This window comes from Eucyclogobius newberryi, unplaced genomic scaffold, assembly GCF_026437365.1.
Source record: "Eucyclogobius newberryi isolate DKJ021-1_F unplaced genomic scaffold, fEucNew1.0.hap1 SCAF_13, whole genome shotgun sequence".
NCBI lineage: Eukaryota > Metazoa > Chordata > Actinopteri > Gobiiformes > Gobiidae > Eucyclogobius > Eucyclogobius newberryi.
In genome coordinates, this window is record NW_027315757.1 from 6,538,401 (window position 1) to 6,563,747 (window position 25,347).

General features: G+C 42.5%; 2 protein-coding genes across 2 annotated transcripts in view; one reads left to right on the forward strand and one right to left on the reverse strand.

The window, feature by feature from the left end:
• Positions 1–13,602: 13,602 nt before the first annotated feature.
• Positions 13,603–17,302, forward strand: rpl23 (ribosomal protein L23). Its single transcript, XM_072442427.1, has 5 exons — positions 13,603–13,685; positions 15,335–15,418; positions 15,928–16,056; positions 16,859–16,972; positions 17,191–17,302. The coding sequence occupies exons 1-5, from the start codon at positions 13,673–13,675 to the stop codon at positions 17,271–17,273; spliced, it is 423 nt and encodes a 140-aa protein (XP_072298528.1). The 5' UTR covers positions 13,603–13,672; the 3' UTR covers positions 17,274–17,302.
• A 3,231-nt stretch (positions 17,303–20,533) lies between these two features.
• The window catches only part of LOC140357881 (brorin), a 5,617-nt gene continuing 803 nt past the window's right edge, over positions 20,534–25,347 (reverse strand). Inside the window, exons 2-3 of the mRNA XM_072442428.1 lie at positions 23,715–23,844; positions 20,534–20,783 (exon numbers count right to left, since the gene is read on the reverse strand). Coding sequence (XP_072298529.1) covers positions 20,548–20,783; positions 23,715–23,844 — 366 coding nt within the window. The 3' untranslated portion in view covers positions 20,534–20,547. The remainder of the gene's footprint in view (positions 20,784–23,714; positions 23,845–25,347) is intronic.

The following is a 25,347-nucleotide window of genomic DNA, read 5'->3' on the forward strand; positions in this document are numbered from 1 at the left end:
GCTCCATTCGATTCAGCTCCGAAGGCAAAATGTTCTCAAAAGACGCGTTTGTATATTATTAAGTGTACCATACCAAAAGATCTGAATTGGAGTAACATAACGTACAGTTACACGTGTCCTCACTGTTCATCTGACTGGTGGAACCTCATCAGATAAATATGGCAAAAATAAGTGCATACAAATTAGAACTCACCACAGGCTGAATCAGTGGGGACCCTGCACGTGTTTCTGTGCATGAGGTGGTCCCATCCTAGGAGTGATGGAGACAATGACACCCGCAGTGTGTTTGAAACCAGTTCGCTCCGTAGTTTTGTCTTGTCACTGCAGAAAAGCCCACTTCACACAGAGGATGTTGGAAATTGTAGTAAGGCTTTTAGTGATCTTGTGCCGATGTCAAGATATTCTGGCCTGATTTTCATCCAGAATGTCAGCAGAGTTGTTACATCAAATATACGTCTAAGACCACTGTCATTTTCAATCTCCAACAACTGATCCTCTTGTTGCACATGCTCGATTTGCCCGGTTTAATGGGTCGAGGATCCATTCAAGCGCAGGGAAGTAGTGCTCAAACTCTTGTAAAAGTAAAAACAGATGATCGTGCAACAGCTGGAGAATGCTGGCCCAGGAGACGTGTCCTCCAAAATTCCCGCTAATCGCCGACGCAGTTTTGAAGGTTTCATTGCCTTGTTAGCTAGCTTTTCCCCATATTTTATGCAGAGCTGACTCGGTGTGTGAGTATCACCAGTATTTTAAGTAGGACTCCTGGTATTGTCTATTCAATTTAGCTTTCTTTTTCTTGAAGGTCGTGGGCTCCTCGTCTGGCTCCTCACTTGGCCTTTTCCCCCTTTGCAAAAAAGCTCTCCAAAGACTTTTGTTTTTCACTCATTTACGCAAGCTTTTGGGTCTACTTTTGGGCAGCATGTATCATGTATAATGCATGTATCAGTTATGTTATCACGCAGGACAAGAGCATAGATAGAATATACGTGCCATTATGTTTAATGGATTTCTTTGGCAATTTCCTATAAGGCTTTTCATTATACATCCACAGACGAGCTTATTAGCGTCATGAGGAACAGGCCAAAGTTACGTCGGAGAAGATGCTGTCGCTGATAGATTATTTCAGTGGCCCGGTAGCAAACGCGTTGCGGACCGGTACCGGTCCCTGGCCCGATGTTTGAGGACCCCTGAAATAAGACTCCAAGGTTTCTTACAGTAGAACTGGAGGCTACACTGACATTGTCCAGTGTGACTATCTGCTCAGATAGAGCGTCTCGTAGATGATTAGGGCCAAGCACAATGACCTCGGTTTTTTTCAGGGTTAAGAAGCAGATGATTAAGTGTCATCCAGGTTTTTACCTCCTTCACACAAGTACTAAGTCTGTTTACTTGATCGCTCTGATCAGGTTTCATTGATAAATACAGCTGAGTGTCGTCTGCATAGCAGTGGAAGTTAATGTCATGCTTTCTGATAATGTTGCCTAATGGCAGCATATAAAGAGTAAACAGAATTGGACCGAGTACCGAACCCTGTGGCACACCGTAAATTACTTTAGAGCATGGTGAGGAGCTCTGGTTTACATTAACAAATTGGTACCTATCAGATAAATAGGATTTAAACCAGCTGAGGGCTGTTCCTCCGACACCTACATCACATTCTAACCTCTGCAGTAGAATGTTGTGGTCGATGGTGTCAAACGCTGCGCTGAGGTCCAACAGAACCAGGATTGAGACCAGTCCATCGTCAGCGACTAATAACAAATCATTTGTGACTTTAACTAGTGCAGTTTCAGTGCTGTGGTGGGCTCTGAACCCTGACTGGAAAACTTCAAATTAGTTATTTTCCCATAGGTGGCAACAGAGCTGTTTAACTACAACACAATTTCCCCATGTGTGGACAATAAAGGATTATCTTATCTATCTTATCTTAAACTTCAAACTAGGACTCAAGTGTCGCCTCTCTCTCCATATGAAGTTTGAGATGTGCAGGGGCAGCTACACAAGCCACAGGTTTAAACAGACACAGACGGATCAGGGGCACAGCTAGAAACTTCACATATGTATTCTAGAAACCACAAAGAGCAGTTTTTAGATGATTTAAAATTGCATCATATTCAATTAGAAATTGTGAAAGCAAGAGAATGAAACAATATATGCATGCGCCAGGTTGTGCAGCTAAAGCCAAAGTGGTTCAACTTCTTACAAATGTCTAAATCATGTTTTCATAAATGCAACATAAAGCATCAATACGTTGCAGCCTGTAGTGTTTTCTAGAGCCTCGATCTTTTCTGCAGAAGTGCAGGAGAAGGGCTTCAGGAGACGCTGGAGCAGGGGCAGAGCAGGAAAATTTAGGGGCTTGGTGAGAGCCCCCAGATCCCACTTAGGATTGTGATTTATGCAATATTTACAAAATAAAATGTATTTCTTTTTAAAACTCAAATCAAGAAATAGTCTTTAAATTGTATTACAGATATCAAACATCTATATATTTTTTTGCACGTTTGAAGGGAGTTGGGGGCATGAGGGCACCACCGAGGATTTCTGCTTAGGGCACCCAAATGGCTAGCATGGATATTGACAACTAAAAACAAATAAAAACTTCCATACAACCTTTAAGACCAAACAAACCTGACCGCTGCTCCAGCTCTCATCTGTTTTTCAGTCAGTTTGACTCAGGCCTTCTTTTTATAAAGCCTCTCATGTTTAGTTCAGAGCTTCTCAAAGTAGGGGGTGCACCCATTTGGGGGGTGCAGAGCTTTGTCAAGGGGGGGCGCAAGTCATTTGGAAAAATGTGTGCACATTACGCATGACAGATGTGTTTTGAACAACAGAAAAACGCCCCGTGCCAACACGGGGTGAAGCTCTAAATACGAGAGAGCAGTTGAGGGCTGGGTCAGCCTGCTTCTGTGCCTCACACATTAGAACGAGTCACGACTTTGGCTTCTATATGCGCAATATGGGATCAGTCCCTCCTCTGCCTTTCCGTGGCCCCAACGCGCCTCTGTCCCTCCTCTGTCCCTCCTCTGTCCCTCCTCTGTCCCTCCTCTGTCCCTCCTCTGTCCCTCTTTGCACTTCTGTCCTGGTTTTCTTCGTGCTCGTCTTCTCTCTCCCCTTTTTTCTTCTCTCTTTTAAACTTGCTCCGCTTCTGACCGTTTATTTGGCAATATGAAACATATGTGAAAAATATGATCCTGTGTTGATCCCATGCACAGAAAGCAGTCTGTGTGTGACGGTCGTAGACCCGCAGTGGTAAAAGTGATCAGCAGTGACGAGAAGTAACACGAGAGCGTCACCTCCTTGAAAAGCCGTATTCACTGTAATGAAGCAGCAATTCTGCGTTGTCCCACTGCAGACAGGTGACTGACCTGCCCTGTCTATGCAGCTGAGATGAAGAGACAGTGGGAGATGAGGGGAGAGCACTCAGAGAGTCATATATTTGTAGAGGAATGAGGCTGTGTTGTACCATTTCTTCATATCTTCAAAGCCCTGTGAATGACACTGAAAATACATGTTATTTAGCCTATTTAATTAATTAAACTCTAATTACTACTGTTATTTCAGTAGTTTTATGTGTTTTGTGTTTTATTTATCATACTTTATCATTTATTGAGCCAGAAAAAGTTTGAGAAGACCTGGTTTAGTTCATTTTAGGTCAGTAGATATTTCTAAACATTTACCACAGCTCAAAGAATAGCGTTGTTGTTGCTGTGCATTGTGGCAGAGGGTTTAGCAAAGAAGACGCTCTCTAAGTCTGTGTAGTGTAGTTTCACCATTGAGTTGTTTACTGAAGACACTGTTTGGATGAGCTGTACATAAATACTGGGTGTCTTTTCTGTTTTGTTTGTGCACAGGAGAGTTGGGTGTCGAGTTTCTAACAGCAAGCAGAAAATGTAAACCTATAAGGAATATACTATATATATAATTCCAGAAGTAAATGTGGAAAACTGGTATATTTGATCATGGGGGGAAAGCAGAATATCATAAGATAATCCTTTAATATCCACACAAGGGGAAATTTGGTTGTTACAACGCAGTAGAACAGGAGGAAAGGACAGATTATAGGAAGTTTCAAAACACACTCTTAATAGAACTCTTATGAACAAAACAAAAAACTCTTATTAACAAAAACTCCTCCATCCATCCATCTTCTACCGCTTGTTCCCTTTCGGGGTCGCGGGTGACTGGAGCCTATCCCAGTGACTTCGGGCCTTAGGCGGGGTACACCCTGGACAGTGGCCAACTTGTCGCAGGGCCAACACAGAGACATAGACATTACAGACAGTTCACTTTCACATTCATTCACTAGGGCCAATTTAGAGTCACCAATTTTACCTAACACATGCATGTCTTTGGACGGTGGGAGGAGCCGGAGAACCCGGAGAGAACCCACGGTAACACGGGGAGAACATGCAGACTCCACCCAGAGAGATCATGTGATGTTGGTCTGGTCTGATCTTAATAGGGAATAGAGGGGGAGAAATAAAATAAAATAGATAAATAAAAAATAAAAATAAAAAGATAAAGATAAAGATAAAGATAAAAAATTAGATAATAATAATAAAATAATGATAATAGAATAAAATAAAGTAAAAATAGCTAGCACAAGACTAGGTAATACTATTGTAAGATTATATGTTTGTTCGAATTTGGATGGAACTATTTGTGGGGCGGAAGGATATGGCTCACGGGTGGTCACGTGAGCAGGTAGAGAGGAGTAGTCTATTCTCAAGGTGTTGAGACGTGTTGCCTGTAAAGTTGGGGGCTGATAATAAAAGCTGTCCCGAGGAGCTGTCCTTCTCCTGGTATTATTTCTACACCCACGATAAACGTACACCCGCACAGAAGACGTGTTACACTATTAGCAGGTAAGTAAACAGAAAAAAACAAAATAGAACACTCTTATTTACAGGTATTATGTATATATACAGTATATACCGTAAATATATATTCAGGTGTTGTAACCATGCTACACTTCTAACTCCACACACAGAGGCAACTATTACTGCTGCAGCGTGAGACATCCTCACCCTGTACCAGATGTAAGAGAACTAGGATCATCACACGGCGCACCAGAATACTGTAATATTTGAGAATTGCGCAGTTGCACCGTTGTTTAATTCTCATATAAATCTAAGGGAAGCACTTTTTTAATCCCAGACTCTGCAGCTACTTTTGGGTCAGTCTGACGGATGAATAGTTCAGCACGCTGACAAAGTCTTGTAGGCGTAGTGCATGGATAAGGTTCTCCTCTGGTTCTTTGGGTCACGTAGAGCCGTCCGCAGTCAAACTTTGTGCAGAGTTTAGCATTCAAAGATGTACAAGAGTCCAATGAAGAAGCATGCTGTGGAGAAGGTGTTTTCAAGTACATAATAACATGTAAACTGACATTAGCCAGCAGCCACCTGAAACAAACAGCTCACCGCTCAGTCTGGAGTGATTTTTGTATGCCCACTGGTCCCTCCTAACGATGAATAATTCATTTCCAAAAAACAGGGTCTTGGGGGTAGAAATCCTTTGTTTTGAGACTTTTTGTTGGCACAACCCACAGTGCGGCATGCAGCTTTCATCCTCAACATATCAAGTTGGCAGTAACGGGTGTGTCACATCACTTTGGACACTTCAAGACATGCAGCTAATGTTACAGCCATGTTTCGACTGGCCCTTGTCCCCTATTTGCCTACCCTCAAAGTGATAAAGAAGCCTCATGTCTAATTTTATTTTTAGGATATTAGATAAGAGTTAAGATAGAACTTAAGTGAGGAGCTTCAATCCAATAAACCAAGGCAACACGTGCGTGGACCGGACTCCAGCACAGAGCCTCAACGTAACATAACGTTCTCTGAATGCACTGCTGTTCGTGGATTGTTAGAAAATCCTATACGCACAAACAAACTTTCCGGAATAAGTTGCAAGAGTCTGGATGAATAAATGCGGAAATGGCCAGTGCGTCGATTACCGTATTTCCCGCACTATAAGGCGCACATAAAAGCCTTTAACGTCCTCAAAAACCATCCGGTGCGCTTAATATATGGTTTATTTCTGGTTGTGCTTACTGACCTCGAAGAGATTTTGTGTGGTACAAGGTGTATAAAGAAGATTTGAGACACATGAGTGTAATATACTGAAGTTATGTAATGCTCGATACATTTTTGCACAACTATTGGGGATGTGGAACTGTGGGATCCAAGACAACAGGCCGACACTCAACAACGTGCATGCGAGGCACAACTGAAGAGGCTTCGGGTGAGTTATTTAAACTATTAATGCCTCTCGTTCGCATTAAACAACTGAACAAATACAGCCCATAGGCCACATGAGTTTTACTGTTATGCGTCAAAAAAAAGAAGGGAAAAACGGGACTTCTGTAAAGGTGCACGTACCAATGTTTCCCGGTACTGATGTTCCCCAATTTTTTGGTTTAGGGCATAGCGGCCCCAGGGAATACCAGGGCCTTTTTGAAATATCAGGGGCCGTTGTTTCCTGGTACCGTAGTTCCCTCGTTCATAGAAAATGGGGAACATAGGTACCAAGGAATATAGGTACCAAGGAATATAGGTACCAAGGAATATAGGTACCAAGGAATATAGGTACCAAGGAATATAGGTACCAAGGAATATAGGTACGCATCCGCTGAGACTGAACTAAAACGTTCCTCAGAGCTAAAACGTTCCTCAGAGCTCCACAGTCCCAGCACATCCAGGATTCAGCCTTTTATTGCTGGGGTTGTTCTGACTCAATAAATGTGCAGCATAATGGGCAGAAAGCATGTTTAGATCATAAAATTACAAAGAACAGTGAGGAGAGTGGCTGGCAGCGAGTGGGAAGGACACAGTGGGAGAGCTCGTGTCGTGCAGGTTTTGGTGCGCGCTGCAGATACACAAATGTAGATGCTAAAAAAAAAACACTGAATATTGTCTCACTTAACAGTGTTATGTTACTTAAACACTAGTTTATACAAGATGAAGTGCAGAGGAGTGTGGCAGCGGAGGAGGAGACGGTCGAGCAGGTGTGTGCATGTGTCTATGTGCTCTGCAGAGACACAGGGAGACGCAAAGTACTGAATATAGTCCAGTTTCTGAGCTGCAACTACTGAGTTTAAAGGAGGAAATACAACTAATTCCTATTTATTTAGTTTTTGCCTTTAAAAAGCCCCAGACCCACTGCGTGTACTAGCTGTCGCACGCATGCAGTAAAAATATATTGACCGATAGAATCAAGATACAACGTTAGCTTGTGCCGGATTCTTAATATGTGAGAAAACAATACAATGAAATGGTCGTATTAAAAATAGTTTATTTCCCTACCAATTACAAGCTCGGGGCCAGGCTGGTGCCCCGTCTTACCCCAGAAATGAAGGCTTTGTTACAGGCTAGACTCTGGGGGCTCTAACCGCATACTTTTGGCCCTTTGGGAGCTAGGATGGTGCTTACAGGCTACGCTCTGTGACTTTTCACCAGGTTTTTCTGTTTCTGTAAGGGCTTTATTAGAGGCTACTCCCCAGGGCGTGTTCCCTGATTGTTCTGTCCTGTAAAGGCCAGGCTAGTGCCAAGTCTTACCCCAGAAAGGAGGGCTTTGTTACAGGCTAGACTCTGGGGGGTCTGACCTGGTCCTTTTTCCCCTTTAGGAGCCAGGCTGGTGCCAAGTCTTACCTAGAAAAGAGGGCTTTATTGTAGGCTACACTCTGGGGCCTTTTCCATGGTTCTTCTGGTCATTTCAGGGCCAGGCTGGTGCACAGTCTTACACCAGAAATGAGAGATTTATTACAGAATACACTCCTTTTGTCCCTTTGGGGGCCAGGCTGGTGCACAGTGTTAACCCACAAAGGTTGTTTTGTTACCGGAAATGACATGGCTAATAAAGGCATGTAACTAAATTACCAATCATATACATGTTTTGTTTTTGATTATTATTTCATAATTGTTTCATTTAATTTCATCATGATCAAAATGCACATCAAAAACAACTAGAAAGGCGGGAGGGTGAGGGGGGTGGAGAGGGGGGGTGAGGGGGGATGATGACGCATGCCTGTGGTTATGACGCGGTCTTGCCCCACCCCCCGTCAGTTTGGAGATTCGCGGAAAGGAGATAGTCTGTAATATAGCTAAAAACTGCGGGAATCAATCAATGTAAGAAGGTTAAAAGCTCTGAAAAGTCGATTTTGCATGTTATGAGACCTTTAAGGAGTTGAAACTGGCTAAATGGAGTACTAATATTTTTGCAAATTCTTGCAAATTCTGTAAAAAGTACAAGTTTTTCAAATGTCAAAAGTAATAGCACACGTACTACTGTGAAAGCGATCATAATATAAGGTATAACATGTTGAAATCGGTTGAAGCGTTAAGGAGTTGAAACTGGCTAAATGGAAAATCATGGAAAATATAATAATAAAAAATATGTGAAATACAAGAACATATAGTGCCTGCATGACATCACGCAGACACTCAATGAAATGTGACTTCCGGGTTATGGTGAGCCTACTCCAGGAGGGGGAGGCCAGCTATGGGCCAATTGTACAAGACTTTCCAAAATGGTTCTGAATGTGAACAAGACTAAAGATATGGTCATTGATTTTTATAAAAAAGCACACACAGTTATGAAGTGGTCACAGTCAATGGTCAAACTGTGGAGCTGGTGAGTCAGTACCTGGGCACAATCATTGACTCTGGTCTTAACTTTGATGTTAACTTTGAGGCAGTGTGCAAGAAGGGACTGCAACTTTGGTGTGGACAAGACTCTTTTGTATTTGTTTTATTCTGCTTTCATTGAGTTCATCTTAGCCTTCTGCATGTCATCTTGGGTTGGAAATGTTTCAGTGGAGAACAAAAACGCTCTTTCTCAGATTGTTAAGTGGGCTGGCAAGCAGATCGGACAGCCACAACAAAGTATGGAGTCTATATATACCAGCCATTTGCAGAGACTAAGCTCCAGTATAATGCAGGACCGGAGCCACCCCCTGAACGCTCTGCTTCAGTACCTGCCATTGGGGCAAAACTGATCGTGCCAAAATGCCAGACTAAAAGATATAGAGACCGTTTCATCCCGGCAGGCAGTGTTAGGAAAGTTCACTTTCTACGTGAACTAGTTCAGTTCATAGTTCATAATTCAAATTTTTTAGTTCACAGTTCACAGCTCCAAAAAATTAACTAGTTCAGTTTTTTTGTTTAAATATTATGCAATAATTGTTCTAAATTATTTCCCCTGCCCAAATACAACCACAAGCAGCAATTATCTCATTAGTTTAATGCTGAAAATATGTGTCAGATTTCATCTTCCAATTTTGAATCCTTACCCAACCAGGATTTACATTCACATTGAAGGGACAGACTTCCCCCATGTGCTGTCCATTCAGCACCACACTAGCAGCAGCTTTCAACCCCACAGTGTATTCTCAAAAACATGAGGGAAAACTTGCTGGGCAAAGTTTGCACAGAAATGTTAGATTGTTCCCATCCTCACCAGCTTCATCATAAAACTCAAGGTTAAAAGCTCTGAAAAGTCGATTTTGCATGATATGGGACCTTTAATGATCGTGTGAAGGAAAGTGTCTTGAAGGTTGAAAGGGTTAAAGGAGACATCCAGTACAAAGGTGAGCAAGTCTTATTTGCTCCAGATATTCCATACAAGGTTAGTCAAGAATGGCAAAAGTTCCACCATCTGTGAGGAGCTCAGGAGGGTAAAACTGAGACATGGGTTATCTTTCCCCGCGACGCTTCTGGTGACTTTTAAAGGTAAAAAACACATGCTCAGAACACCAGGAGAGGCAGAAGTTCTCCTCAGGAAGATGCAAAACACAGAGAACTGAAGAGTACAAGAGATGTACTGTTAATTTGAAGAGAATGATGACATTTAAATCATTCACCCACTGTAGATCCCCCTGCCCAGACAGAGGGGGATCTACAGTGGGTGAATGATTTAAATGCTCACTTCTTGAGGTTTGATCGGTCACCCGCCCCTCCCCCTGCACAGCTGCATGCTCCCTCTTCCACAGCTGGACAATGCCCTGCATCTGTTCCTCTTCGCTTATCTGCCCCGGACCATCAGCTCCCCACTTCGCCTGGACTCACCCATCCCCCCAGCACACGGTCCCCCTGCCAACCACTGACTGTCACAGCAGCACAGGTGAGGAGTGAGCTGAAGAGGATTAAAGTGAGGAAGGCAGCAGGACCTGATGGCATCAGCCCCAGGCTCCTTAAGTCCTGCGCGGATGAACTGTGTGGAGTTATGGAGCATGTCTTCAACATGAGCCTGAAGCTGAGGGTGGTACCACAGGTCTGGAAGACCTCCTGTCTGGTACCTGTGCCTAAGACACCGCGCCCCAAAGACCTCAACAGCTTCAGGCCAGTGGCTCTCACGTCCCACCTGATGAAGACACTGGAGCGGCTAGTCCTGGACCACCTCCGCTCCACCGTGAGCTCAGCCATGGACCTGCTGCAGTTTGCATATCGGTCTGGCATCGGAGTGGAGGACGCCGTCATCTCCCTGCTGCACCGCTCTCTCTCTCACCTGGAAAAGCCTGGCAGCTCTGTGAGGACCCTGTTCTTCGATCTCTCCAGTGCCTTCAACACCATCCAGCCGCTGCTCCTGAGGGACAAGCTGGAGACGGCTGGTGTGGAGTATGACCTGGCAGAGTGGATCCTGGACTACCTCACAGACCGACCCCAGTTTGTGAGAGCCCGGAACTGTGTGTCTGACACTCGGACCTGCAGTGTGGGGGCGCCCCAGGGCACTGTCCTCGCGCCCTTTCTCTTCACCCTTTACACTGCAGACTTCAGACATGACACGGACAGCTGTGTCCTGCAGAAGTTCTCTGACGACTCTGCCATCATCGGACTCATCACGGACGACGATGATGCGGAGTACAGAGGACTGGCGCAGGACTTTGTGGACTGGTGTCAGCGGAACCACCTCCTCATCAACGCGGGGAAGACCAAGGAGATGGTGGTGGACTTCCGCAGACGCCACCCCACTGCCCCCTCACCAGTGAACATCCAGGGACGGGACATTGAGAGAGTGGACTCATACAAGTACCTGGGTGTTCATCTGAACCACAAACTGGACTGGACTCATAACACAGACGCACTGTACAGGAAGAGCCAGAGTCGGCTCTACCTCCTGAGGAGACTCAGGTCTTTTGGAGTGACAGGGCCACTCCTGAAGACCTTCTACGACTCTGTGGTGGCATCAGCCCTCCTGTACGGTGTGGCCTGCTGGAGCAGCAGCATCACAGAGAGGGAGAGGAAGAGGCTGGACAGAGTCATCAAGAAGTTCAGCTCCGTCCTGGGCTGTGCTCTGGACTCGGTGCAGGAGGTGGGGGACAGAAGGGTCCTGGCTAGATTCACATCTATGCTGGACCATGAGTGTCACCCCCTGCAGGACACTCTCTCTGCTCTGGAGAGCAGCTTCAGTGAGAGACTGATCCACCCTCGATGTGCGAAGGAAAGGTTCCGTAGGTCTTTCCTTCCTGCTGCTGTCAGACTTTATAACAAAAACTGTTAGTACTGAACACTCGCAATACTGACCTAACCTAATACTGATGTGCAACTCTGTCATATGTGCAATTGCTGTTGGAATTCATGTGCAATTCATGTGAAATTCATGTGCAATCTATGTGCTGTCGTGACACATATTCATGTGCAATTACTGTCGTGATCACATGCAATGGTATTTATGTATTTATTTATTTATTTGTCTATGGGAGTTTTTATTTATTTATAGGAGATCTTCTACTGCGTTGCACCAATGAAATTTCCCCATGTGGGACAATAAAGGAATATCTTATCTTATCTTATCTTATGATTTATTTGGTTTTAACATCAGACTTTATGGCATAAAGTCTGATGTTAAAAACAATCAGACTGGTTCTTAACCTGGGTTCGGTGAGTCAATCTAAGGGGTTCGGCGGAGGTCAAGACACAGATCCTTCTCTGTCTTGGTACCAGCTTGCACCTAAAAGGGCCAAAAGGACCAGGGAAATCACCAAGAGTCTAACCTGTATCAAAACCCCTTTTGGGATAAGACCTGTCACCAGCCTTGGCCCCAAGAGGGCAAAAAGGACCAAGCCCGAGCCCACAGAGACTAGCCTGTATGAAAGCCCTCCTTTCTGGGCTAATTCTTAGCACCAGCCTGGCCCCAAAAGGGCCAAAAGGAATAGGGAACAGGCCCCAGAGTTTACCCTGAATCAAAGCCCTCCTTTTAGGGCAAAGTCTTGGCACCAGCCTGGCCCCAAAGGGCCAAAAGGTCAGCCAGTAAATATTCTTATTATGTTTTTGTTTTTGTGTGAAAATGTTGTTCTTTGAACACAGTGATGTTGATGCACGGTTCATTTTGTGGACAGTAAAATATATACCTTGTTTTGAACTTGAAAAAAATCTTATTTTATTTTACCAATTAAGAAGGGTTCGGTGAATGCGCTTATGAAACTGGTGGGGTTCAGTACCTACAAAAAGGTTAAGAACCACTGCTTTATGCTCTATGATGGCTGTCTGCTTTTGTACATAAACTCTGCGACTAATATCTACTCATCGATGTGCCAAATGTGGGGGATTGGAAAATACTTGCAGAATGCGGCAGGGGGATATGATGAGCCAGGTAGGTTATATATCAAGTTCTTTCCAAAGATTGGTGTGAGAAGTGCCTGCAGAATTTTTTTTTAGGGGGGTCCTTCATTAGGATTGGACGTCCCCCTTTACGATCTTAATTTTGATCAGGTTTTGGATTCGATGCCTGTTTCCAACATGAACCCTTTTGTTATGTTTTTTTTACTCTTTCAGCTCTTTTTGCGTTCCTATGGTTCTTGCGTATGATTGTTGTTTTCTATCAGAGAGATTAAAAACATTCAAGAGTTATCAACGGTACGATCAATACAATCAACCCAATGAAGTCTTACAAGTAGCTTCCTTCAATGCGAATGGCATACTGAACCTAATCAAACAAACAAAAATGTAAAAAAAAAATTGAAAGACACATTTGAACGACACTGAACATCAGTTATATAAAATATATACTGTAATATTTGAGATTCATGATTCATCTGAGAAGCATGGCTTTTTATGATTTCATGTAGTTTAATATGAAAATGTAATTATTTTTACAAGTCATGAACATATTAATTACATTAGACTTTTCATCTGCAGAAAGATACAACCATAAGATCATTTGTAATTAACAGGGGTGGTTAATAGTTCTTCTTCCCACTACTGAAGTAGTGCAGATATTTATTGTTCTGTTATGTGAATGTAAAAGATGTTGTAACATTTTCCTTTGCACAGTTTAAATAATAATAAAATAATCACTCAATTATACTTATTACCCTTTTAGATAATATTAAGATATAATTTAGTTGACATTATTATTATTATTATTATTATTATCATATTGATCCATAAAACAGCCCGCACATAAGCCTGTATGCGTGGGCCTCTGCTGCCCTCTGCAGGCGGGAGGATATGACGTTGCGCTCTTATACATGTATATTTACATCTAAAGACAAAGACGCTAAAAATGCTTCATTGTTTATTGTGATTATTATAATTTATTTATTTTTTTACCAAGAATGGATGACTCCATGTATTATTAAAGCGATGTGAGCGAGACCACACGACCCGGATGTACTTTTGACGGACTTCATATCCCAGCATTCCTTTCACCTTCTTCCTCTTTCCCTGCCGCTGCAATGTCCAAGAGAGGTATGAGCTTCACCTGTTCAAATCCACCGTAATCTGCTGTTTGGGGACTTAATCAGACTTTATCTGCTCATTTAACTTAAACATAACATCCACGGCTCTGCTCCAGGATTAGTAGTTTAGTGTCACTGTGCGTAGATTAATGATTTTAATCCTTTGTATGTGGGGACGTTGCGGAAGCCATGTTTCGGCTACAGCGCTGTGAGTGCACCCGTTTGTAGAAAAGCGCGATCAAACCAAGGCTGTAATTCGCGTTTGTGCGACCAGATCAGTACATAAGATGTTTCCTGCAGAAGTAAGTATTTGTATGTATATTTTGTTTAAGTATCGCGAGGACCGTGACATGTAAAGCCCCCAGTGTGTGCGCTAGCCTCGGCTAACTGTTAGCTCACTCCGGGTTGACTCCATGGTTAGCTCTGGAGCAAGAGAACCTCATGTCCATAAAGACTGGTTTAAGTTTATGTCAGCGTACTCCTTTTTCAGTTTTGAAATAGAGGCAGACGTGAAGTGGAACATAGTGTAATTTCACTGGAGAAACTAAATCGAACTTCGCAAAACGTGAATAATCCTGGTGGTTTTGTCAAAGTAAAAGCCCTGACACACGTGTGAGCAGAGCCTGGATTTTATATTATTAATTTACAATTTAAACTATTGCGAGCTCAACTGATTTTAGTTAGAGATGTCAGTCTTGACCACAATGTTTTCTTTTTGTACTTCAATGTGATTTTTGAAGTTAAAATACTGTTCATCCTTTAGTGACTATTTCTATAAAGAGGACGTCTATTTCATTTTAGTTTAAACAATTACGTATTAAATATTTTTAGAGTGTCATGTCAACCCAGAAAGTTTCTAAAGTCTTGAGAGAGAGTTCAAAATTCCAGCTGAAGTTGAATAGAACACTTGTCAACTGAAATCAGTTCCTAAGAGTTTTTAATTTTAAATCTTCAACAAAAAATAAGATGCTCATGGTAGAAATGTAAAATACTTAAATCTAAATGTTCTTAAAAGTTGTATTTAAGCTTCATGAGATGGAAGGTGTCAGTCTAATGCATCTATGTAGGTCAATGTTTCATGGTCTTTCATTAAAATCCATCTGTTGAAACAAGGTTATCGCTCCTGTAAATGAGGGATTAGTTTTCCAACTTGATTTAGTTTGTTTTGTGATATTCTGAGGTTAATCCCATGTTCTCGTATGAAATAACATTATTTTCAGCCTCACTTCAGTTTGAATGAACATCCAGAATATCGCAAAGAAAGCATTAAACATAGTTGTATCAGCCTGCTTCAAACACATTTACCATTTTGTTTATGCAGTATGAGATTATTACAATGTTTTTTTCCTTTCTCTAAGCATTTAGTGGACAAATACCTGTTTTTAATTTAAAGATATGTTGCACACTTGACTGTAAATTCTACACGCTGAAATGGGTTTCTGAGCCTATAAAAACTAGCACGTTCCCAGCCTTATTAAAAGAAGCAAACTGACTAAAGAGTTGAATCATAAATATTTAGATCTGATGTCGGGATCATTGAAAATGTGGCGTTGGCTCAATTTTTGAATTTGAACCCCTCTGACAGTATTTTAAGAGCACACCTACCATCCTGAACATGTGAACGTTTGAATCTGAAGTGCATGTTGTGATGTTGTTCAGGACGTGGAGGTTCTTCGGGGGCCAAGTTCCGCATCTCCCTGGGTCTGCCAGTGGGAGCGGTCATCAACTGCGCAGACAACACAGGTAAAGCCCTCCTAAACCAGGATTGTAATTCAGATATTAACGCTACACTACTAACGCACAAAAGGAGCTTTATCAGAACTTTTGTAAGGCCATTTGGAAAAAAGTAGGACTACACAATCTTGCAACAATGTCAATCTTGCCAATATAAATTAAGATGTTTGATGCAAGAAAGTTCATCTGATATAGTTATGTGGCAGAGTCTGAAGTACCATTCTTACTGAGGACTGCGATACACGCTTGTATTGTGACTATTTATTCAAACGAGGCAAGGTTTTAGGTGGGTAGATCTAAGCCAGGTCTGTTGTGTCCCCTTCCAAAAAGCACTTGCTCTGTCTGCTCAGTGGCTGGGTGAGTTGTCGTAGAAGGGCAAAGTGAGTCTTCACTGTGGGTGAGACGGCGGTGCTGCTGTGACTGACTGAGCTCAATCAGTGATGAGACAAACTGTCCTGGCCCTAAAGCCTGAGTGGCCACACTCTGTACTCTTCTAACTGCTGTGTTTGTGCTTCCAGGGGCCAAAAACCTGTACATCATCTCCGTGAAGGGCATCAAGGGTCGTCTGAACCGTCTGCCCGCCGCTGGAGTGGGAGACATGGTGATGGCCACAGTGAAGAAGGGCAAGCCTGAACTCCGGAAAAAGGGTGAGTGTCCTGCTGCTCCTCAGTCTGGTCTGATGAATCCTGGTTAGAAAGTCCTCATAGCGGTGTGAGGTGTGACATGGGTCAAGCTCAGATCTACTGCTGGTTTCTAGTCACGAATCACCAGACTCGTTCTGAGCATTTCTCCCTCAAATAATCATATTTTAAATCGAGGGATATTGACCAGTATGAACCTTTTTTTATATTTGAGGGCTGCAGATCAACTTGCTAGTTTCTATTTGGAATGAGTTTCCTTCTCCACTTTTCCCCCCTTCAAAACACTGCTGTGGACATGGACTGACCCACACACTGTCCACAGGGCAGGGACGGTAGTGGTGTCAGAGCCTCTGACTGTAGCTTGCTCTTCGTGGTCTCATGAGCGTGGCCTGCAGATGCAAAGGCAGACGTTTGTCATTAACTGCACTGTGGTGGTGAATATCCTCTTAATATTGCACCCGTGCCCCTTAAATGCCCAGTTCTTTCAAAATAAATGGGAGCTGGGTTGGTAGAAGTGGGTCGAAGTTTGAGAACAAGCGCCAGCGGGTGTAAAGGACAAACTACAAACCTGCAAACTGCTTAGATCAAACCCATGGGCGGTCTAGAGCACTCTAGGGCCTGCCTTCTCAGATTCTTTTGGCTGCATGATTTGACTTTTTAAGATCACATTTTTTGGTCTAAATGGAACATTTGAGTTTTAACGCTTCTAACATGGGCCTGTTTTTTATTGACACTTTCCACATCAGACTTTGGATCATGGACACAAGTCGTCTGCACTAAAGTTAAACTAGCCTTCCCTCTTCTGCAGTGCATCCTGCGGTGGTGATCCGGCAGCGGAAGTCGTATCGAAGAAAAGATGGCGTTTTTCTATACTTTGAAGACAACGCGGGGGTCATAGTAAATAACAAAGGGGAAATGAAAGGTGGGTATGGAGTGTCCGTAGTTTGTGCTCGGAGCCCTTCCAAAAAGCACTTGCTCTGTCTGCTCAGTGGCTGGGTGAGTTGTCGTAGAAGGGTAAAGTGAGTCTTCACTGTGGGTGAGACGGCGGTGCTGCTGTGACTGACTGAGCTCAATCAGTGATGAGACAAATGACATATGTGTTCTACGTCTGTGTTGGTCTAATATAACTGTGTCCTGCAGGTTCAGCCATCACAGGCCCCGTGGCCAAAGAGTGTGCAGACCTGTGGCCCAGGATCGCCTCCAACGCCGGCAGCATCGCTTGATCTGTTTTCAATAAATGTTGTTAATCAACCCCTGCCCAGTGTCTTCAATCTGACCACGAGAATGGCCTGGTTCATTATGTTCACAAACTGAATTTGTCATTTCAGCTGAAGGACAGGCGGATATCATTCATGTCCTTTTTTAAGTTTGAATAATGTTAGTGCTTTCTCAAGCGATAAACTTGTATGTATTTGTACTAATTGCAGAAACTATAAACTAGCTTAAGCTTTTCTCGTTTCATTTTCCTGTTGTATGCAACGTTAAATGACCTACACCTTTATAATCAGGCAAAACCTGATCTTATTTACAATGTGTGCCTGACTGAAAGTGTTGAGCTGCTGCTGCTCGTGGTCTAAACCTGGATCGGCCTTGTACATGTCAGTTTTTGTGTTTGTGGCGTCGTCGTTGCTTGACATTAAATCACTGACACTTTTAAGCTACAGACTTTTTAACACAAATGATGCAACACAACATGGACTGAACAGGTGCGCCTCCCGGAGGTTCCACTAAGCAGGACAGGTGAAGCCCGATGCCAGCTGGCCCTATGGACAGTTTCCTCTGCCACGGGCTGGAACAGGAATTAGGCCACCACCTGCTGCAGCACTGCAGCCAGAGGGGGGGAAAGGATGGAGACTTATGCCAAATATTCAAAGTTCACAAGACATGGACTGACCACAGACTACAAGTATATCATCCTGCATAATGACATGTTCATGGTACTTCTTCATTAGTCAAGTCTCTACACCACAAAATGTATTGTGAAAAATCAGAGCGTGTACTTGAAATACATTGAGTAGAATAAATGTTCTAATGAATATTTTCTTTTCAAGCCTGTGAGAAGGATCCATGTGATTAACATTCCTGACATTGTATTTAGCTTCATTCACACTCTTGACACTTCAAATGGAATATCCAGAGTTTTGCAGATTTGTGATGGATCAAGCTCTGACATCTCCTGTTTCAAAGTCCATAAATCACTGATTTCTCCCTCAATCATGAACATTACTGTGTGCGTACATGTCGCGGGAGAGTTACTTTGATTTAAGTCCCTCTGGAGTGGTAAAGGCCTGACTAAAACATGAAAGGCCAAAGCAAAGAGCATGTTACAAGGCCAATAATGCAGAATATGACCATAAATGTGAACATCATACATATTAACTAAAGTGCTGTAAGGTACATTAGTTTCACATTTTTCCAACCACATCTCAAAATCTTCCCTCTAACCCTTTTATCTTTCTCCCATCTGAAAAGGTTTGCTGTATATTCTAGTATTCGTGATGGATTTAGTTTATAACTTTGCGGTTTGAATAGAAAGACCTGTTCATAACTGCAGCCTCCTTCCAAACTCCTTCACACTTTGTATTTTTGGCTTTGTGACATTTTAGAACTCTACATGTGTCACTCAAGAGGGTTCATTTTAAAACAATCTCTTCTAAAAACAAGGATGTGGGCGGGGATAGAGGGTAGGTGAAAACAGGACTTTTCTGAGCACTGGCGCCTTGGTTACAGAACAATACAGGATTATTCAAACAGAGGAAGCGATCAAAATACAAGGTTAAAAGCTCATTTAAGTTGATTTTGCTGCACATGTCGACTTTAAATGAGCTTTGATGTGTGAATGTGGGACAGTGGATGAAATGAGCCCATGGCAACTCTCCCTAGTGATTCCTGATATTCACACGTTTCTTTCATATGATTTGATTTTGATTGCTTTAAATTATTACTTAAAATAACCGTAAATAAATAAATAGTAGATAGTTGCTCTCTTGAATGGACGAATAATTCTTACTGTTTCTGTGTAATGAAAGGTTTCATTTAGTTATTTTGTGTGTTTCCCCACGTCCAGAAAATACATAAAATAAGGGAATATCAATGTCTATAAGTATTTTAACCTTAAGGCGTTGTGGTCGACGAAATGCTTAACTTGTAACATTGATGTATTACATTTGCATATATTTCTTCTTCTACTCACATGATATTTGCCTTTTCAGTTCTCACCCAGTGTCACAGCCAAACATTTCAGATACTTAATATATATTTAATTTAGGGACAACTGGATGTTTATGTTAAAATGGGTGAATTAGTCTTGTTTAAGGACAATTTGTTTTCATCAAACCATTTTTTATTTTTTTTTTACCACTTCCTTTGTCTTTATTAACTTGTTTCTATTATGTCGGTGTAATCCCTCATTCGTCCAGGCGTGTTCCATAGTAGAAAAAGCTTCAGTTGTAGTCATCTGGACTCAGTTTGAAAAAATAGACGTTTCGACTCTCATCCAAGAGTCATTGTCAATAAATGATCCTGTTTATTTTAAACCAGGAAACACTTTAAGACAAAAACTGGTTCACCCAAAGGACAAGTTGCCGACTCAAAAACAGAGCAATGTAGTTTATTCGATCCAATGCAGTGAAGAAAGCTGTAAAGAACGTTACATAGGTGAGACGAAACAGCCTCTACACAAGAGGCTCTATCAGCACAGAAGAAATACTAGTTCAGGACCTCAGAGTGCCGTGCATCTCCATCTTGAAGCCTCTAATCACTCGTTTGAAGACGGTGAGGTGAAGGTTTTAAGCAGGGAGAAAAGATGGTTTGAAAGAGGAGTCAAGGAAGCTATTTTTGTTAAAAAAGAAAGACCTTCTTTAAACAGAAATGGAGGGCTAAGGTTTAATCTTCCTGTTATTTATAATGGGATACTGAACCCCTGGAAAGGTAGAGGACCAGGACAAGGACATTTAGATGCTAATCAGGTACTCAGGGTGGTTGAGCCAGGGTCTCACAAAGACAAAGAGGTTTCTAATAGGCAATTAAAATTCTGAATAGGCTAGCTCGGTAGATACAAGGGGGGAGTTTCTGTTGAAACAAACAACTCTTTCTACTTCAGGAAGGCTCCTCCCAATGGGCGGGTCTTACCACAGAACAGTATTAATATCGGAGTTCTCGACCTAAATTCTGTTATTGACAATAACTCTTGGATGAGAGTCGAAACGTCTACTTTTTCAAACTGAGTCCAGATGACTACAACTGAAGCTTTTTCTACTTTGTTTCTATTGTCATTATATTGTAGTTTCCCCAAATACTTTCTTCTTCATACTTGAGTCATTTATTGTCGCACTACTTTGTATTTCTACTTTGAGTAATATTATTTTGCAGTAAAAGTCAGTTACTCTTCCCACCCCTGCATCAACTCTCATTCAACACTTGTACACGTTGGTTCCGTGTCATCTTTGAGCTTAAGCGGGGATCGACTGCGAGTAAAGCCTGGGCCCCGGCTCCTCCTCACGGTATGAGCTCCAGCCGGGGCCCGTACCCTCTGCCCTCGCCGGCGTCCTGGTCCCTGGGCGGCTCCGGGGGCTCGGTGGCGCTGGGCGTGCTGCGGTTCTCCTCCTCGCAGGTGGCGTGAGGGCGTGTGTGCCAGGTGCCCTCCCGGTAAGTGCAGTAGCAGACCGTGCGCTCGTCGACGCTCACGCGCTCTCCGGCCGGGATGATCCTGTTCCCCGCGAAGCAGTTGGGCCCTGGAACCGGAGAGAGGCAAAAGATTTAGAGATCGTGTGTGGGGCCTGTGGGATAGATGTGTGATTTAGAGCTCTAAGGGCCAGGGCTTTGTGAGATGTTCTCCTGTAAGAGCTCATAACACAACTAAACTGTGAAAAACAACAAATATACAAGTCTACAACTGTCACGGACACACACTTTGGGATCACACACAGTTGAACTACCCGTCTGTCCTTTAAAGTACAAGTGTTGAAGCGTCCTAAAGCTCTGTGTGGTTGCCATCACGACGTTGAGGATTTGACAACTGTCTGTAGCTCCTTCCCCTTTTTAAAATCTATTTCTGAAACGTGTTTTAGGCTCGCAGATTCATTATAAAACAGCAGTAAAAGTTCTCTCGGTGATGGAAGCAATACGCCTGACTCACGGCAGAGGGCGCTGCTGAGCCCGCGGACTCTTGAACTCCTTTATTTCTTATTTGCAATGAGGCTTATGAAAATGTAAAGATAAGACCATGAACTTGGATTTCGTTTGGCTTGAAATAGGCTGGAATTTGAATACGTTTCGAGCTTAAATAAAGTGTCACATGTTTGTGTAAAGAATGCTGATATAACTCAGTGTCTGCTGTCAATCAAATTATGTTTAAGGGGCTTTTTTGGGTTCATTCGCTCTTGTAAATCTGAACAAGTTGGTGCCTCACTCGCCATGAACCTCACGCAGGTCACTGATGAACTCAACCCTGACTTGAGGTGACTTATCGCTTCTCCTCAAAAATGTACCGTATGTTTTTAAAACCATTCTCTCTTCACAGTCCACACTTGGATGTGACCAGCACTTTAGAGCCCTCCACAGGCGTCTGGAGTAGAACGGCTCCCCTCTCCCTCCACAACATGAAAACGTGTTCTTTTTTGTTGAGTGTGTCTTTGTTTGTTTCATGTTTTTTTTAGTCGTTTTAAGTTAAAAAGGTGTTTTTAACCCGGACACTCCATTTGAGGGCAGCACAAGGGTTAAAAAGAAGAAGCATTCACAGAAATCATAAAAAATTGCTAAAATACGAGCCGTTTTCTGTAACTCAAAGTAGAGTGAGTTCAGATCCAGCTCTTGACAATATGCTGCATGTCGTTCCCCAGTCTTATCCCCATTTTACACAGTACCGTTTTGTCAAATTAAGCCTACGGGCCAACAAAAATGTTAAAAATGTATGTAATAAAACTGTTTACCTTTAAAAAGTAATGAATAATAGATAATATAACGTATGGCCATATAGGGGACTTGACAGACTTTGTTCCATGTGGATAGAAATAATATTAACCATAAACCAAACTGAAACATCTGCAACAAATGCTCTCAATGTCCTTAGCTCTTCTATTTTAAAGGTCCACTGTGTAACTTTTCTGGTGGAGGGTCTTCAGTCGGGCAAAGCGTCGATAACATGAGTGGAATCATAACAAACGTGTGGTCATTGGTGACAGGGAGGTTGCTACGTTGCCAGATCTGTGTGATAAGTGATTAAGCGTCGCAGCTTTATGTAACAGCGCCCCTCCTCCATCTGCTCCACTGTCAACTGTGGATTCAAATCATGCCGTGTTCTATTCCTGGATCATTCATAAAGCTTAGGAGTAGAAGGAGCGGTCAGTCAAGAGCGTGTGACATAACAGAGCCGTGACGCAAGGGCCGCCGACGTGTCAACACAGGCACGTCAGGGGAGGCAGCGTTTTATCTCCAATTAAAATGATTTCAAATGTGCTAAAAAACAGTGGCATCTCAATCTCAATGATATAAAGTGATTTTTTTTTTTTAATTTATTTTATTTTATTTATTTTATTTATTTTATTTATTTTATTTATTTTATTTATTTTATTTATTTTATTTATTTTATTTATTTTATTTATTTTATTTATTTTATTTATTTTGTATTTATTTTATTTTGTTCATTTTATTAGGGACAGTGCTTATAATAAAAAAATCTGTAAATAATATGCCAGAATTACCCAAGTAAAAATTGTACATAGAATTTAGAACTATAATACACTATTTACATCATATGGGGATTTTATTTTTCCCCTCCATTCCTTATTAAGAAATGAGAGGTTTTGTCTATAGGAGTTTTTGTTTATAAGAGTTTTTGTTTATAAGAGTTTTTGTTTATAAGAGTTCTTCTATTAAAGGTTGAATGGACGATTTTTTGGGCCCAAATCTGAGTCATATTTCCTCGTGGCGTGGACGGCCGATTAGTCCTGCACCTATCGCTCACCTGCAGCCGCGTGTGGCTCGTCCCCACGTTTCCGCGCGTCTAAGCGCATGGATCTATCATAATATAGTTCCCTCAGTGTACGAGGCAAAATGAAGACGGAGAAAGACAGTTCCAGCTGATTCAGAAGTGGACAGAAATCTACGGGAGACGAGAGATGCGATGCGATCCGTCGCGCTAATAAACAAACGCACGTGTGTGTTGTATCGGTCCGCACGGGGGAGTGGCATGCGCACTTCCGCCTGCGTTCTCAAATTGCGCCTTTAAGAGTGTTTTTTAAACTTCCTATAAATTATCTGTCCTTTTCCGCTGTATCTACCTGCGTTGCAACAACAAACTTTCCCCAAGTGTGGACAATAAAGAAATATCTTCTCTTATCTTGTATGACACAGACACATATATCATCATCATCAACAGTTAATTAAGGCCGATGTGTTTTAAACTTGCTCAGATTCAATTCAATTTATATTTTGCCACTGTCTTCCCACTTGGAGCACGACAGCGCCATCTGCAGTACGACTTCAGAACTGTATCCCAGGTGTGGTAAAGCTCATACGCCCCCTCGTCCCGGTTTACAGTTTGCCGAGCGCGTTTCTGCATCTCCATTGTTAAAACGTGACGACCTAAACCTGATCTGCATCCGGCACATCGGGAACATGTAACAAGGGGCCGGAAGTGTGAGTGAAGCTGGTAAAAGTCTGACCGCTCGTGCAGATGGGGCAGCAGTGGCGCGACTCGAAGGTGGGGTCGACGCAGTGCGGGGCGGGGCAGTCGGAGACGGTACAGTACACCTCTCTGTTGGCCCCACAGCGACAGCGCTCACAGCGGGACACCTGCACGCACAAGAACATGGGTGAGAGAGCCAGGCTAACCACTCTGCCACACCTCCAGGGACTGTGTTGTTAAAGGTGTATGTTTTCTGGAGGCTAGGCTACACCATCTTCTACACCTGGAACGCTCCAGTCAGTTTGTGTGCATTTATTTATGAGATAACAGAAACTTTAGCACAAAATAGAGAAACAAAAATCTGATAAATGCGACATTTTCCCCTTTTTTTGCACTAATTCACTGCAGTTTGAAGCCTAAATTTCGTGGTCAAATACCACAACGTATTCCTCTGATTTTAGCAAAGGAAAAGTGGGACGCAAGAAGAGAACAGCACTGCATGTGGTTTGATTATAAAACTGTTTTGGGGATTTTGCTCAATTATTTAACATGTTTGCTGAACTTCAGATAAAGTATTCATCAACTGAGATCTCAGGACATTCTCGGGAACAAGGCCTTCTGTAACGTTTCTCCACAAAACACACACTTTTTATATGAATAAGTATTTTATGGCTTTCACAGCACTGGTTAAAAATGACCCACAATGCCAGTGTTCCTGCTCTGTATGATCGTATCCCATATTGTATGTGTAAGTGTGTTTTTATGTATTTGTACATTTTATTGATAGTTTAATTAAATGTTTTATTGGCATTTATCCGGTTTTCCCATGTTTTATTTGTATTTGATGCTTCACAGGGTTCACATGAAAAAGAGTTCCTCTCAGTGGGTTTTCTTGTACAAAATAAATGATTAAAAAGGAAAGAGTAACTGTAATGGAGTTGGTATTCAATACAAAATACATTTGTATAAAAATATAAGTGGATCACGTGTGCAACTGCCCCGGTTTCAGCCACAGTTTCAGACGTTTGTTAAAGATGTTTAAGTCATTCTGCAGTTTTAGGTACGTGAAGAGAGTTCCACAGACTGAGGAGGAACTGGACCGTCCCAAAGACATTCTGGACTTTGGAAGGACAGTCTGCAGGCTCTGGTGTTAGGTCTGAGAGAGCCCTGACAGTGGGGACACGTGAGAAGTTATACATTTAAATGAACACTTTCAATGTGCTCAAAGTGTTCAGATGTGAAAAGATGATGTATTTGGATGAAATCATGATGATGCCACCTCATGGGTTTAATGTCCAATGCCTTAATTGCGGCTCATACAATGATACGACTGGTTTAAGTATTCAGTTACTTCCCAACACTGTCCAAACTCAACCGAGAGAGAATAAATGCACATGTTTTTTGCTGCATAAACATGAACCTGAAACCTGTTTAAAAGTGCACAATCGTCTCTTCACAGTGACCCTTCAGTTCCAAGCAGCAGATCGTCATTTATTTCCATCTCAGGGGCTTAATTTTTCGACTAGTCACAGTAAGTGCAGATATGTGGGCGGGGATAGGGGGTAGGTGAAAACAGGAATTATCTGGGCACTCAAAGCCTCAGATGCAGGACAATACGGGTCAAATAAATAAAATACAACACAACTTTAGTGAGATATATTGACTGTAAA